Below are 16263 nucleotides of genomic sequence, written 5' to 3'. Positions count from 1 at the left end.
CGCGGGGCCCTACGGTACCCAGCGTGCCCCGCGCGGCGCCGGAAGTGAGTGTGCATTTCCGGCGGGGGCGGGCGGGCGTCGGTGTCGCTGCCTCCTCTTCCTCCCTCCGTCCGTCGCCATGAAGGACGTGCCGGGCTTCTTGCAGCAGAGCCAGAGCTCGGGGCCGGGGCAGGCCGCCGTGTGGCACCGCCTGGAGGAGCTCTACAACAAGAAGTGAGTTTTGGGGGGGGCCCGCTGCCGTGGTCACACCTGCCCCGGGGAGGGGGCCGCTGCCCTCGGAGGGGCCGGCCCGGCTCCCGGCCGCCTCTCCCAGCTGTCCCGGGGCGTTGCTGTGGGGCCGTGCCCCTCCACACGCCTCCCCAGGGCCGGGCGTGTGCTGTCCTGGTCTGTCTCGCAGAGAGCGGGGCTCCGCGGCCCTGTGCCGGGGTGCGGCGTGCCGGGCTGAAGGGCCCTCCGTGCGTGGGACCGGGCTGCTCCCCGCGTCCCGTCTGTAACTCGGTAGTCCTCTGACCAGCACGTAGCCGTGGAGAATCGGGGAGTTGATTTCCGCGTTGTTTTCCCTGGGGTTGCTTTGTGTCGGTGCCCTGGAGGGGGGGGGTCTCTGCCACCGGTTTTCGTTTCTGACTCGTCTCCGTCATTAGTCGGAGCAGCTGCAGAGATGGGCGGGCTTGGCAGACTTGGGGCGTGAAATACAGGATGTGGCACCGTCTGAGGAGCTGGTATGAAGTGTGAACTCGCTGAGTGACCTTCTTGTTTCTTAAGGCTCTGGCACCAGCTGACTCTGCAGGTTTTGGACTTTGTTCAGGACCCTTGCTTTGCCCAAGGAGATGGACTCATCAAGGTGAAGTGCTTGATTGTTTCCAAGGGTTTTAGCTTTCCCTAGTGAATACAAGTGGTGGTATTTTTGTACCAGTGAAAAATAAGCAGCCTGTGACTTGTCTCTGGAGAATTATTAAACTAGGTGAATTCAGCTTTCTGGGGTTTATGCACTAGATGTGAGTGTGCGGGATTTAGTTGGTGTGTGAAAATTCTGCTAAAATTAAATGTGTCAATTTTAGGAGCTTCAAAATGATTCTTCAATTTCATTCACTCAAGACTTTTTTTGGGGGGGGGGGGTGCAGGAGGAGCCTTTTTCTTTCCCTTTTGTAACAAGGGGTTTACAACTGCAAGTGTAGGATGGATTGCCAGGTGTTCACAAATACTTCAAAGTATTCAGTAGGTTATTTCACCCACTGTCTGGGGACTTCTTCCAGTTATGAAGATAATGGCATACTCAGTCCAGAGTCGCATGTTCTCTGTATGCTACAAGTAATCATGTATTTTTGCTCTCGTTTGTGTTCTTAGGTTAAAATTCAGCTTCCCAGGAGCTAGTGATTTCCATGATAAAGAGCCATGGGTTTCTAGAGACAATCTCTTTTCTGAATGTGTGCAAAGAGAAATTTGAAAGCTTTAGGCCTGTGCTTACTGTACAGTGATAAATGCAGACATGCACCAGGCCAGCCTGTAGCAGGGAGGTGTTGTGTTGTAGCACCTGGTAGCTTGTGAGTTTCTTGAATCACTGCTTGCAGTTGGAAGGCGACTGCAGAGATCAAATTATCTAAACTGAGCAATTTTTGGCTCCCTGCATTCTTTACAGTGTAGACATTTCTGTATTGGATCCCCACTACTTTGTTGGAAAAATGAATTGAAATACAGTGAAAAGCGAGTGTTGTAGCTGAAACAAAATACCCTTTTGCCCTGACTGTTGATATCTTTGTGCCTACAGCTTTATGAGAACTTCATCAGTGAGTTTGAACACAGGTGAGTTTGTTTGCTTGGAAGTTTTTAGGTAACCTACTGTTGACTCAGACTGTTACAGCAGTGAGCTTTTTGTTTTAGGGTGAACCCCTTGTCCCTGGTAGAGATCATTCTTCATGTAGTCAGACAGATGACAGGTAAGTGTCCTTACCTCCTACTTACAGTATTTTTAGTAACTGATGGCTATGAAATTTGACTAGTTAAAAGTAACAGCTAAATCTTCAATGTTAAGCTATTGTCTTTCTGGTGTATTGAAAAGGGAAAGCATTAATCAGACCTTAAATAATTGCTGCTACATAGGATAGCAAGTTGTGTGCTTCACTAGAGAAATGGCTGGTGAACAGAAAGCCTGGCCTACGACAGTAGTGCCTTTTGAAGGTTGAGCGGTACACTATAGAAAAAATATATTCCAGTCTTCGTGATCCCAGTAAAAGGATATATTTTTAAGTTGATATTTAGTTCCATGGGAATTCCTGATATTGCTGCTTTTTTTTTTTTTTTCTTTTTTATAATCCTCCAGATCCCAATGTGGCCCTTACTTTTCTGGAAAAGACTCGAGAAAAGGTATTTTTGAAATTGTTTTTTCTGGTAGTCCACCTACGGGAATTGTTTTGCGTGTGAGCATATAGGGTATAGCTGAAGAGGCAGATATATGTGTGTTGAAACCTATGCTGGAGAATACCTACTCCTTTTCTCAGTGAACAACTCCGTATTTTAATGGAGGAACATGTTAACAAATGAAATGCAACCAACAGTCTAGGTTTCAAGAGCCTACCTGGCTGCAAAGGTAATACTCTCTAAACATGTATCTTTGTGTAACTGCAGGTAAAAAGCAGTGATGAAGCTGTCATTTTGTGTAAAACAGCCATTGGGGCGCTCAAGCTGAACATTGGAGACCTGCAGGTCACCAAGGTGAGGTGATGACTTGAGTAGTTCAAGCGTTCGGGTAGTTTGGAGCACTGTGACACACTTCAGCAGTTGCTACAGCATGGACCTGCCTGAGTCTGTGCTTCAGTTTTGAATGAGAAGATAAGTTTGCAGCTCCTAGGATTTCCAGGAAGACCTGTGGTTCTGCTTTACATCTTGTAGGCCATAAAAATGGCTGTATAATACTTATGGCCAAATCTCTGAAGCTTCAGTAAGATTCTGATGCACATAGCCTTTGAGGTGCTGTTGCTTATTGGTGGCCTGCAACTGATCACTGCAACTGTTGGTGTGCACAGCTCAGGAGAGGGGAAAAATACCTTAATATATTCCGGTTCGCAGCTTAGAGGATCTCATTAATTCCACAGTGTATGTGCTGCTTGTTGGTGAGCTGCTAATTTTGACTGAATTAGTGTATCGTTTCCTGTGCTAAGCATGTTGTTTATTTCATCTCTTGGCTTTTTTTAGAACTGTCTCTTAAATGTGAGATGAGAGGTTTTTTTATGCAGCGCAGCTTTGTGTCTCTTAGAGCAAGTACAAAGTTTGTGGGTTTAGTGGGTATAAGTATATATAAAGTGTGTGTGTATATATATGTATATAAGTATAGCTGCAGGGTTGTTTTTTGGGGGTTTGGGGATGATTTTTTTTTTTTTGCTAACTACTATGTAAAGGGAGAATGCCATTGCTTTATTTTTAATGCTGTGGTAGTGGCTTTGGCTGTGGTCTCATCTGATTTAGTACTGAGTGGATATTACTTCTGGACCACACAAGAATGCTGTAACCCTTACAGTGATGAACTAAAGGCTGGGAGCATGGGTGTATATGAGGTGTACCTTCACCTGTGACAAAGAGGTTCTTGCCCTCCTCTAGGAGACCATTGAGGAGGTTGAGGAGATGCTGAACAATCTCCCTGGGGTGACTTCAGTTCACAGCCGCTTCTATGATCTCTCCAGCAAGTACTACCAGACAATTGGGAACCATGCCTCTTATTATAAGGACGCTCTGCGCTTTCTGGGATGCATTGATGTTAAAGATCTGCCAGGTAGCTTGTCCTTTGCCAAGCGTAGAAAGTCCTAGTTTTCTTTCTCTGTTTCATCACTTCAATGTAAATAAATGCACTGGCAGAGAACAGGTTTTCTCAACATTATTTGGAATCTGCCATAGTTAGGCCAGGATCTAGCTAGAATGAGGGGGAACCCACAAGAAGAATGGCTGAGTAGGGTTCTGCTCCTAAGCTGCATTGAGGTGATGGGAGGGGGGAAGTGCCCCCACCAGAAGGGACAGTTTGTTCTAGTTTCCAAAAGCCTTCACTGTAAATTCAAAAAGTGGCCCTTTTGTGCTACTGCTGTGGTGACTGCAGGCTTCTGAATTTCAGGCTTGGGAGAGGATGAGGAGGAGGGCTGGGAATGATTTAATACAGGCAGAGAGAAGGGTGAGGGAGGGGTTGATGGGGCTTAGACTCCTGCTTCATCCAAACCATTTTTGTTGTTTTGTTTTTGTTTTTTTTTGGTTTTTTTCCTTTGGGTTTTCTTGCAGTATCAGAGCAGCAGGAGAGAGCATTTACCCTGGGACTGGCAGGGCTCTTGGGAGAAGGTGTTTATAACTTTGGGGAGCTGGTAAGTTGATGCTGCATTGCTTCAGTTGTTGGCTATCGGGAATTGATTTTACCCTATTAACATTATCCTGCCTGTTTTTTGCAGCTCATGCACCCTGTTCTGGAGTCCCTGAGAAACACTGATCGGCAGTGGCTGATTGACACACTTTATGCCTTCAACAGTGGTAATGTAGAGACGTTTCAGTCTTTGAAGTCGGCATGGGGTCAGCAGGTGAGTGAATGAGTTGCTATATTGCTTAAGGCCTAGGCTCAATATTTACAGAGGACACTTAGATTCTGTGGACCTTTACTTTAAGAATTCCTGACTCCGGTGCACTGGTATGATTTTAGTCATAGCATAGTAATGTTTCTTTCATCTTGATACGTATCATTAGTTTTCTTTTGGCTTCCCTCTCTGATTGAAAAAAGTAAAGAGAAATCTGTTGTGATCCAAGGGCAAAGCAAACAAGAATGTCATGCAGTTCTGCACAGGAATATAATCTCTGATTTAACTTCTGTAATGCCATTCGTTCCCAGTATTAAACTGCTTCCAGTGTAAAATAGTGGTTTTCCCTTGTGTTCTAAGAATTTTGAGGAAAACAGTGGTGGTGTTGGTTATTAACTACATTGGCTGTACCAGAAATTATTGACATAGCGGTAATTTACAGGTTGACTTGTATGTCCACTTGTGCAAGGCTGTGACCTTTGATAAAAGGTTGCCTACCCTGTGAAGTGTTGCATTTTGTTGTGCAGTTCTTATGGTTTACTTTACGGAACCATTACCAGGCAGTGGGTGGGTTGTAATGACCTTCTCCCTTGAAAATGAAGGTAGTGGGTCCCCAGGTGGCTTACTTCTGTGGATAGCATGCTGTTCTCCCCTTGGGGGGAGGGGGGAAGTAATAATGAACTTATTTGTTTCATTTTATCCTCTTGCAGCCAGATCTGGCTGCAAATGAAGCACTTCTGCTGCAAAAGATTCAGCTGTTATGTCTTATGGAGGTGAGCCGAGAACTGTGATGTGTTAAATGTGGGACATGGAAAGGGCCTGCTCCAGCTACCTTTGGGTGGGGGTAGCACTGTTAAATTTTCCGTTCTCTGCTGGGTGCATTCATTCACTCATGGTACAGAAACTCATGGGTATAAATCGTTGACTGCGAATTTTGCCTCTAGGTGGTGCCAGAAGGCAAGTACTGCTGGGGGGGGCGGGGGAAAAGCCTTGTGGTGTGCTACTTGTAGTTTCAGGGGTGTGCTCTTTCAGGCAGGATGTGGAAATGGGGAAGAAAAGCGCAAGCTTTGTATCTTGAGAGTGGTATCTGAAATGACAACTCTTAAAGTATGTTCTAGTGTAACAAAGATTTCTAAAATGCAGTTAAAATCTTAGTTTCCTATGGACTGAAAATCTTTTCCCAGATAGGTAACCCTATCAGGTTTAAACAGTTTCTTTCCTGTCACTTGAAGGCTTTGGCTTTGTTGTTACTGAATAATACTGGTGTATAAGCCTCCATGGCCTTGGATTTTTTTCAAAACCTTAAATATTGAGTTATCTGAAGCGTAACGTATGTTTATAGACACCCACATACCAGTATGTGTGTATGTTAATGTGTGTATATATATATTTCACATCTAGTGTTTTACTGTGAATGAGTTTACCACCTATAGATACTGTGTTATCTCAGGGATTTGATGCGCACTGAGACGTTTCAACACAGATCGATCTGCTTTATTTGGAGATTACATTGTTACCTAGAAAATCTGCTTTTTGGAGAGGAGGGAGTGGTACGACTCCTTTCTGCTGACGTAAATGCATTTTTCTTTGAAGTATTTTGATTAAATATGAGAAATGCAGTTGCTACTGCAGATTGAGAGCTCAGCAGGGCAGTATGAGGGAAGCTGTGCGCACTGTTGGAAAAAACTAAAACTGTGTGGGATTTTTGTTTGTTTGTTTACTTGAATTCAGATGACTTTCACCCGGCCAGCCAATCACAGACAGCTCACTTTTGAAGAGATTGCCAAGAGTGCCAAAGTCACTGTGAATGAGGTGAGGTCAAGTTTAGACAAACTTGTTAGTGTCTATGTTCTGAAGATCTAAAAGTGTCTGGATAGACCTACTCCCATAGGTGAACTCTTAAGTAGAAATGTTCTCTCCTGTTCTTGTGCATTTGGAGAACTTTTTTCTTTTTAAGAAGGAATTAACTGGTGCTCCTGTTTCTTGGTAAATAAATTCCTGAAGATTCTTAGTCATAGTCTGAAGTTGGAAGAGAGCTCTGTAGGTCGTCTGTTCCCACCTGCTTCTGAAAGCAGGCCTTTGGATTAGGTTATGCAGGGCTGTGCCAAGATGTCTTGAGTATTTCCAGAGAGGGGAAATGTCACTGATGTTTAATTTTTCTCATGGTGAAGAATTTTCTTCTGTTATCCAGATGGTATACCTGCTGAAGCAAATCCTGCATGTGGTCTCTTGTCCTTTCACCCCATGTCCTTGTGAAAATAGTACCTCTTATCTTCCGTGCCTTTTAGGTACTGGAAGACTGTGATGAGGTATCCCTGAGCCGCCTCTTCTAGGCTGAACAAATAAAATTTCTTCCTAATGTCAAGTTCTCAGCCTGCTGGCCCTTTGCTAGACTCTCTCCAGTTTTGCAGTGGCCCCCTAAAACTGAAAGGGGGTGATGCAAAACTGGATATGGTGCTGCAGCTATGCTCCAACAAGTGCTGAGTGGAATAATCGTTTTCCTTGATCTGCTTGCTGGCTGTGTTCTTACTGATGCAGACCAGGACACAGTTCCCCTTTGTTGCTGTCAGAGCACACCCCTGGCTCTTGCACAGTTTGCTGTCGTGTCCCTGTCCAACCTCCCCCGACTCTGCTCCTTTCCATCAGAGTATACTCTGCTGAGTATACTCAGAGTATACCACAGCCAGTCAGTCAGACCTCCGTCTGTGCTGTTGCTTGGGATCGTTCGGTCTCAGGTGAAGGGTTCTGTGCTTATCTTCACTGTGCTTCATGTGATTCATGTTAGTTCAATATATTGAGCCCTCTTTTCATGGTAGCTTTTATTTCCAGCACATCTACCTCTCCCTGCCAGTGTGCTCTCATCTGTGAGATTGTCATCCAGCTAGCTTAAAGATTATTAAATAGTATCAGACCCAGTATCAACCCCTAAGAAGCGCTACTTGTGACCAGCTGCCTGTTGAACTTCAAACCACTAACCACTACTGTTTGAGCTCAGTGGATTTTTCACTCATCTTGTAGTCCTACTGTCTGTTCTGTAGCTCACTAGCTTGTCAACAAGGATGTGGTAGAAGGTCTTGTTGAGCACTTTGCTAAAAGAAAGGTACAGGGCACCTACAGCGTGCTCTTCAACCACTGAGCAAGTTATTTAATTTTAAAAGGCAGTCCTATTGGTCGAGCACATCTTGACCGTGGTAGATCCATGCTGACTTTTTCCAATTACCTTGTCCTTCCTGGGATTTCAGAGAAAAGAAAGGAAATCTGCTCTTAGAGGAAAGAAGTCTCTCCTGTATATGTAGATGTCGATTAAAACCTAAAAGAGGATGGATGTGGGAGAGGCTGCAGCTGTTCTTGATTTTGTTGTGTATAGTAAACAGTCTTCCACAAGCTAGTGCTATTTAAGGGTTTTATTTATCTTGGGGGAAACTGGGTGATTCTCAATTGTTTCCTTCCGTTATTTTTTTTTTTTTTATTATTTTTAGGTGGAACTGCTGGTGATGAAGGCTCTCTCGGTAGGCTTGGTAAAGGGCAGTATTGATGAAGTTGATAAGAGGGTGCACATGACATGGGTACAACCACGCGTGTTGGATTTACAACAGGTAATGACCAGCTTGAATATTAAGGTAGTTCTAACATGTTTTCTTGTGTGAGGTGATCTGGAAATTAAAATAAGAACTGTGAAGGGTCACTGTCTGAGAATTAGTCTCCTTAGTGCTTCTTGAAAATGCTCAGGGAAAGAGGAATTATTTCCGCTTTTCCTCATTCCTTTTTATATTGCCACCTTTAGGTCGTACCTAGGGTACATGGTGCATGTCTTCTGAAAGCCACACAAACCACCGTAAGACACAAATGCTATGACTGTTTTTCAGAAGGATGCAGACATCTGTGTGGCTGCTTCAAGCCTAAATGCATGAAACAAAATCTTGGAGTATCTGGGTTGTAGGTGGCATGCTTGTCTGGGAAGAGAGGATTTCAGGGTGATAAAGACAAAGGTGCTGACCTTCTCAAGTTCATCCTCCTAACATTTTAGGAGACCGTATAGGGTGCCTTTACCTTTAAAAAAAAAATCAATACATGTAATACTAGCTTCAAACAATTCCTTTTGTGCATTTCAGTTTAACTTTAAACATTGTTGGGTTTGATGGTAAAAGATGTTAAGTAGCATCTTTTCTAGATGCATGGGGTTTTGAGAGGTTGTTTGGGATCTCAAATGTTTGTCCTTAAAGGTGAATATTGGTATTTCCAGGAGTTGAGGCATTAAAGTTATTGCGGGCTTGCCTTGCAGATCAAAGGAATGAAAGACCGCCTGGAGTTCTGGTGCACAGATGTGAGGAGCATGGAGATGTTGGTGGAGCACCAAGCTCATGACATCCTAACATAGAGGACCTTGCACTACCCCTGGGAGATTAATTTCTACTGCTACTGATGCTAGCAGCACTCAGACCACTGACTCTGTACTGAATTATATTGAAGGGGGGTGGGTGGGCAGAGGGGAGAGCAGCTTTTTGAGCTTGTTAGAAGGAGTAAGTGGCCTTTTGCTGTGTAACCCTTTGGTGCTTGGAGTCAAGATTTCCCTATGCGCTAACATTAGTGGCACTGACATGAGAGCTCCCGTCCTGCTCTCGTAAAAGGAGGACAAAGGCTCCGCAGTGGTTGATTTATCAGTCTTGTTATTAAATTGTTGTGGGAGGATGTGATGCTGGTTGCATGTTACAGGAGTGGAGGCTATTTGCCAGGTAAAGGGGTAGCAGAAGCTCCGTTATGAAAACATGCTAGAGAGGTGCCTGACCATTGTATGTGGTATTACTTAGTGGTATTGGCCTTAGGAGGGCATGACCTTCCGCGGTAACTTCTCTCCCCCTGCCCCTGCAGCAGCCCAAAGGCAGCATTACTGAAATCATCTTTCTCCTTTTGCCCTCTTTCTCCACAACCCCTCCTCCTCATCTGCAGCAGAGGGAGTGTTTACTCCATCAAAGGGTTTTTTCCAGGATTACCGTTTAGTGGATGTGGTTTTATATACTTTTGGGGGTGGTTGTCTTTTACGAACACTTTGTGCTAAAGTGAAATGCAGCAGTGTTGCTGGAATAAACTTCTCTGCCTTCCCTTTTCTGTAGTTCTGTTTGTCATCTTCATAACTTGCAGTTGGGCCTTTGTTCTGTTTAAAAATATGCTTCCTTTTAAGTTTCATGTTACACAAATCGTCTGTCCAAGGACAATACAGATTTAAACAGTCTGTTAATCACCAGTGGGATTAGTATTTAACTTACTTAGCACGTGGTACCTTGGCATGTACTTTATTGTCAAGTTCCTTTCTTTTGTGGGAAGCTGTAGTTCTGATGCCTTTTCTCAAGTTGAGTAAGCATTATGGATTGAAAAAGCCTAAATAAGGCCTGAGACAAGTTTTTGTTCTGCTTTTGCCTCTTAACAACTGCTGCTTTTAAAAACTTTCTGTAATGTAATTGTTTTGGCCTACTGCTGCTGCGATGCCTTTATAGGGATGGAAGATAATTGTGCACATAGAGAATTTGAAACAAATGCAAGTCTGAACTGAGGGCTACCTCCAAGTACCATTTGGATGCGTAGTGCTCCTAATCATAAGGCAGTAATAGCAAACTACACTAAGGTTTTTAACAGTAACTTTAAATTGAATGGAGTCATATTCACGTATCTGGCTAAATTCCTTGGGATGTAAGTGGATTTTGAAATGCTGCTGCCAATGTGTCCTTCGCAGGGCTGGTTTGGTTACTACTGTGATTCAAGAGCTCTAGCTACCAGTTTGATTCTCTGGTGTCACTCTAACAAACTGTACTACTGGAATTTTTATACTTTGCATGCTTTTCCTAGTTTGCTGTCTTGACTCTGAGGGTTTAATGCCAGCAATGGAAAAAAAGAAAGCAGGTGGCTGACACCAGACTGCTACGCAGGTGCAAAGATATTTCAGGCAAGGGAGACTTAAGCTTTTAAAAACAAAACCCCCAAATTATCAGACCCTATACCTGGTCACCCTCCACCCTTCTGCCTCTCTTACCAGTTCTGGCCTAAATTTCTTCCTGGTTTGGAGTTGTTCAGTTCTGAATGCCTGCCTCTTCCCTGTCCAGCCCATCAAGTCTATCATTTTGCTCTGTCCTTGCTAATTTGGCTGTTGGCATGTGCGTTGAACCACATTTTCTCCTCCTGTGTTGTGAAATTTGACTTTCCCTGGTTCATGCTTCATCTTGTCTTACAAAGCTCATTCCTGATGTTGCTCTTACTGACTTCAGAAGAGCATGTGGAGGAGACAAGCATTCTGATCAGGAAAATGTTTCCTTTTATTTCATAGCTAAGGACAGGAAAAAGGCTTTAAAAAGTACAATCTCCTTAGTAGTGTCACATCACTATGTGTTAGGAGTAAACGAAATGTGAACTGTGCGGCAATGCTAATGCATCGTGGGGCTGCTATTGCTTTAGATGAGTGACAAAAAAACTTGAAGTGTTACTGTTGAAACAGTACTAAAGTCTTCTCCTGAGAGTATTTTGACAACCCTCTTGTACTGTGGGAGTGCTTGCTTGTATGTAAATTTTTGAGCAGCTCACTGAAGTGAGTGTGAAGATCTGCAGTCTTAAGTGAATTATGACAGTTGTTTCAGAGGTTTTTCCAAGGTATCTGGAAGTATTATTTGCTACCCAAACCTTCCTCTGTGGAAGCAAGTGCTGTCTGTCTGCTTCCCTAACACAAATAATGTAGGAAACTTGGTGTGTGTTTGACGGGTGGAGAGGTTCTTCACGCAGGAAGAAAAGTCAAATGTATAGCACCCAGGCTGGGGACCATTTTAAATATCACTTAACAGCCTTTGAGTATTTACTTGCTAGGAATTTAACTTGATTTTGCTTCCTTGCTAGTGCTGTGAGTGGTGCCTCGGTATCTGCCCAATGCTTTGCTACAGCTGTACAAGGTTAAACGCTCCAGTGGGAAATATATGTCCCTGCTAGACCCTGCTGTGAACTTATAAAGGAATAGTGCCTTTAGGACAGCATGCTATCCAACAGAGCAGGATTACAGATCCATTCCCCTATGAACAAGCACATAGCTGAAGCAAAACCAACAAGCCATTATGCTGAATGCTAATGTGAATTTTAATGAACAAACTCAGAGGGTTCCTTCCCGGTGAAGGTCTGTTCTGAAGGTCTGTTCTGTGGTCTTATCTTCAGTCATACTTCTGCTCTCAACAGGGTGCAGGTTGTTGTTGCTTCTTAACCTGATCCATGCTTGTAGTGCTCCACGTGTGCCAGGATCCAGGCTGTTGGTATCAGGAAGCATGCAGACATGATGGAAAACGCAATGACTTGCTCCTGTTGGCGGGAGAAGAAACAGAAGAATTAGTGGGATGGCTGTGCGATGGCCACGTATGCGGGGTTTCTGGGACGGTTGCGCACTGGTGCTGTGTTCTAATGCAATGGATCAAGTGTACTTGTCCATGCTTCTTGCTCTTTCCAGCCCTGCGGCTGTCAGATGAACAGACCTTGGGGCTGTGGGAGGAAGATTTGGGTAAGCACAGCAGTTTCCACCAACTGTGGACCAAGCTGGTTGCTCTCTAGATTTTTTTCCATCCCTCCGTGTTTCTCTGTCATGATACCCACTGCAAAATCAGAGCAACTTGTGACCTTCAGTCAGCAGCAGAGGCTTGGGCTCCCAGTGTTTCCAAAAGCAGCTGCGCCTGACTTTCAAATGACTTTGAGGTGTGAATTGCGACCAGCAGCAGCCTCTTACATTTCCGGCACACCAGGGTGGCACTTAACCCCTTACACTGTCACCTTTATCTCTTTTTTTATTTGGCTGGAAAAAGAGTCTGCAGCCTTGTGAAGCACTTTGTTGCAGACCTTGGAAAGGCAGCAGCGGGTAAACTCCACAAGCAATGGGTGGAGGTGAAACCCAGCCAGGATTTCTGGTGAAAAGCTCCTTTTTCCAAGCTCATTTCACCCAGCCCAGGAGGGTCTCTGCTGCTGGAGCAGCTCCCATTTTGGTGGAGATCATCCCCAGAGGGAGGAATGACAGAGGTACCGACACACTCTGGCTCTGTGATGACAGCAGACCCCATCCTTGCCCATGGGGACACCTGCTTTGGCATGAATGTCCCATGAAAGCGGGGGAGGGGGGACGGACAGGGCCCAGGTCTGTCCCTGTGCTAGCAGGGTGCCTTGAGGGACTGTCAGTGCCACTGCTGCCACCTCCCTGAGCTCCTCAGGCTGCCCCATGGCTTTGCCTCCCTGGGGGGGGGGCACCCTGGGCTGCAGGAGACCCTCAGCAGGTACCCTAAACCCCAAAGGTTAAAAAAGGGGATGAAAGGATAAAATAAAATGGAAGCAAGAGCCTGAAAGGGGGGAGCAGGGCATGCACCCCCCCGTGGGGGTGCAGTCAGGAGCTTGCACTGCTCTGTGGGCACCTTTCCTCCTTTTTCTCCCCCCTCCTCTTTTGCTTTTACTCCCAACAAAAATAATTTGGCTATAATGCAGAGAGGGATTTTGTGCTCCTCCGACCAGGATGTTCCCTGGGAGCGGGTGGCTCCCCCCCCTTTTCAGCCCCCCCATAAGCTACTCACAGCAGCAGAGAGTGGATGTTCGGGTGGCTTGGAGGTGACCTGTGCCTGGGGGACCCGTGGAGTCCGCAGCATGGCGGCCAGCAGCCGGGAGCCCCGCTGAAAGCCCCACATGGCAGTGGCACGGTGAGCGCACTGCTCTTCTCACTGTGGCTGGGCTGCAGCTGCCCAGCCTGTCACCGCTGCCACGGCCCCCCCCGCTGTCACCCCTCGGCACGGGGCCTGCTGCTCTCCCAAAGGCACAGCAGCGGAAAACCCTTAAATGGCAAGATTTTCCCAAATTGCTCGCTACTAAATTTTTTTTCTTGCTTCCCTTAAGCATTTGTGGTTTTGTTGGGTTTTTTTCCTCAACAGCACCCAACTCCCCACACCTCTGAGGTCAAAAACCATGTCCCCAGCCAGCAACGTGGGACCTCTCTGCAATGCTCTGCTGGAGAGCAGACCTCTTCTTCTCTTGGGCTTTTTAAAATTTATAACACTCAAAACACAGTGTACTTTTTTCTTAAGCTGTTGCAGACGTGATGCCTGATCTTCTCTGTCTGATGGCAGTGGGCAGGACCTTGCTCACCCCATCTGTGACAATGGCTTCTCCATCTTCCTTTGTGGCTTGGTGTTGCGTAGGCTCAAAACCGAGTATGCACAGGCTCCTTCTTACATGGTGTTATTTGTTCAGCAAGCCGGGCAGCCACGGACCATCTAAGGTGTTGATGGAACTGTTGCAGGTATTTGGTCAAGTTGAGCTGGAGTTTGCAAAAGCAACTTCCAACTTGTGTGACCTGAGAGCAGAAGTGGCTGAAAATTTTGAGCCTGGGTCTCATTCCTCTGATGTGTGGATGCTTGTCAGTGGGAGAAGTAGTACCCTTTCAACTTGAACATGTGTCTGCTTCACTGAATAACCCAGCTGTGTCCTTTTCTCCCTTAAAAACAGCTCTGCAAAAAGTTTGCCAGGATTTGTATGGACCTGCTCAGAGCTTTCCTTCCCGGAGTCAGGAATGCCACCTTCCTCTCCCTGACCCTCCTTGCAGCTCCTGGGGCTTCGTGGTCGCAGCAGGCTCTTCTGTGGGATGAAATGGGGTCTTGTCTTTAGAAGGAGGTCAGAGCTCTTTTGCTAGAACAACCATCTTGGGAAGGTGCAGGTTTTTTCCTTAAAAATGGCACGATGGGCTGCATGGACCATGACTGGTCAAGCACATGTTTGTTGGCAAAAGATAACTACTGAAATTTAAAAGCAGTAACAGAATCCTCTTACCTTATATCTGCTTCTTGCAGTTGGCTTTCCAAAGGATTTCCCTCTGATTCCCTGCTCATCAGAGCCTTTTTTCAACCAGCTGACAGTCAGTAATCTCTCGCTGCAGCAGACACAAAGCTGGGGGGGTGGCGGAGCCTCCAATGCTAAAGATTTTTCTTTTGAGCAGTTTCACAAAACATTTGCCTCTGTGACACAAGGGAAAGGAATAAGTGACCTCCAGGAACATCTCACACTTGTCTACTTCCCCCTTAGCCTTAGCTGATTTTCTAGAGCGAACCCATGTTCTGCTGTGCCTCTTCGTGCTGCTTTTAGTGACAGAAGTACTGACCTGCATGTCATTGGGAGCGGCTTTTCTTTCTTCTCCTTGTCAGGAAGAAGCATCCAGGCAGCAACCATCTCCCGATCTTGCCCCAGCTGCCTGTGGGCTGTTCTAGCTCTGTTTCTAGTCTAGACCAAATGATAAAGAAGGACCTGTCTGCTCAGGGAACTACTCAGACGAGAACGGCTCTGCCCGCATACACCGGCAGCACGGCCACACAGGGCTGCCATTTTCTCGCACCAAAGCAGGCACCTCGGATCCACTCATGCCACCAGCTCTCACGCGTTCAGCATTTTAGGGTGTGAAGGAGGGGGAAGCATTCCTGTACCTCAGTCCCTGCCTGAAAACCTACCTAGAAACCTTCTTTTGCTCCTGTAGATCAAGCTTTTCATCTGTAGCAAAAGCTTGTCTTGAGGAATATTGCTGGGATTAACAGGGGTGACAGCAAGGGTGGCCATGTTGAACCGGGGCAGCTGTGAAAGGCTTGGTTGTGTTTTCTATGAGTACTAGGAGAATGATCTTGTTGTTGAGGAGTAAAGCCTTGCAAACTTTTTGAACAGGAGCTAAAGAAAAGCACCAATTAAAATCCTTGAGAAGCTGGAGAAACAGCTGGTGGTAAAGGACAGTTGGGGTGTCACGACCCAGGGTTGGACAGACCAGGGAGTCATGTTGAATTTGGAATTCCCTTGGGCTAAATTAAGGTGAAATGACACCAAATGATCAGTTAAACATTTTATTCATGACAAATGCAAACTGAATTTGGGAGATATAGCTGTAGGTGGTGGGGTTTCTCACAACAGGAATTGGCATGAGACTACCTCAGTGAACCGGGTAACCCGTGGTAACCCTATACATCAATTCAGGGAAGAAGGAGATCCCTCCCATTGGGTCAGGAGGTTCAGAGCAGACCCCCTTGCTTTCTAGACTCCTCAGAGAAGGGCCCAGGGGTGGCTGGATCTGCTTCTAGTCCCAGACTTGGTCAACGGTTTTATGTCTTAAAGGGATGAGGAGTAGGGATTGTGGAAAAGGAAAATGAAAGAGAGAACAAGACAGAGAGAGAAAAAAGGAAAAGGATCTTTTCTTAACCTGGACACCCTTGCTGCTCCTCCTCTTTTTCCTCAGCTTCCTCCCTGGGTATTTTCTGGCAGGAAGGCCACTCCAGGACGTGATACCACATGTGCCCATGGAAAACCCTCTCTTTGGTCCTGTTCAGACGGTTCTGGGTCCAGCGTTGGTTCAGTCAGCCGAGGGGTCCAGTCCCAGTGGGCTTGCGGACCTGGGGCTTCAGTTTGTGTCCTTTTATCCTCCTTGCCCCTCCTTCAGGCGGGCACTCGAACTCATTAGGCTAATTAGGTGTCATAAGCGGTTTGTGAGCCTTTGGGACTTGGGGGTCCTTTGGGGAGTAACTTCCCCTTCCCTGCAGACGTGACCATTGTCTGATCTTTGTATCAGAACAGCTTATCAGAGCGGGGAGCTGCGCGCCCTCCCTCCATCCCTGCCCTGTCGCTGAAGTCAGTGCTGGTGGGTGCTCAGCGGCTGCTTTTAAACTTGGTTCTTCGCTGTGCAGGGTTTGTTGTTACGCAG

The 16263-nt window shown here is 46.0% G+C and overlaps 1 protein-coding gene and 1 long non-coding RNA gene across 2 annotated transcripts; one reads left to right on the top strand and one right to left on the bottom strand.

Moving 5' to 3' along the window:
• Nucleotides 1-25: 25 nt before the first annotated feature.
• PSMD13 (proteasome 26S subunit, non-ATPase 13) lies at nucleotides 26-9651 on the top strand. Its single transcript, XM_069804438.1, has 13 exons — nucleotides 26-213; nucleotides 763-841; nucleotides 1766-1800; nucleotides 1879-1934; nucleotides 2318-2361; nucleotides 2623-2709; nucleotides 3592-3763; nucleotides 4258-4337; nucleotides 4422-4547; nucleotides 5252-5314; nucleotides 6273-6353; nucleotides 8021-8137; nucleotides 8824-9651. Exons 1-13 carry the CDS (start codon nucleotides 119-121, stop codon nucleotides 8917-8919), a joined length of 1131 nt encoding a protein of 376 aa, XP_069660539.1. The 5' UTR covers nucleotides 26-118; the 3' UTR covers nucleotides 8920-9651.
• Nucleotides 9652-11633: 1982 nt separating this feature from the next.
• On the bottom strand, nucleotides 11634-15046 carry LOC138689414 (uncharacterized). Its single transcript, XR_011328267.1, has 5 exons — nucleotides 15032-15046; nucleotides 14689-14807; nucleotides 14361-14545; nucleotides 13115-14275; nucleotides 11634-11867 (listed from the first exon to the last, which is right to left on the bottom strand). It is a non-coding gene; the product is annotated as an uncharacterized lncRNA (long non-coding RNA).
• Nucleotides 15047-16263: the final 1217 nt, after the last annotated feature.

Source organism: Haliaeetus albicilla, chromosome 16 (assembly GCF_947461875.1).
Source record: "Haliaeetus albicilla chromosome 16, bHalAlb1.1, whole genome shotgun sequence".
Taxonomy (NCBI): domain Eukaryota; kingdom Metazoa; phylum Chordata; class Aves; order Accipitriformes; family Accipitridae; genus Haliaeetus; species Haliaeetus albicilla.
Note: the sequence above shows the minus strand (reverse complement) of the source record. Positions and strands in the feature narration are given on the sequence as shown.

Excerpts from the sequence above, each read along its gene's own strand:
- PSMD13 (XM_069804438.1), top strand. The coding sequence starts at position 119 with ATGAAGGACGTGCCGGGCTTCTTGCAGCAGAGCCAGAGCTCGGGGCCG. Across the intron at positions 2,710-3,591 it reads GAGACCTGCAGGTCACCAAG|GAGACCATTGAGGAGGTTGA; the intron begins GTGAGGTGATGA and ends GCCCTCCTCTAG. Across the intron at positions 8,138-8,823 it reads GCGTGTTGGATTTACAACAG|ATCAAAGGAATGAAAGACCG; the intron begins GTAATGACCAGC and ends CTTGCCTTGCAG.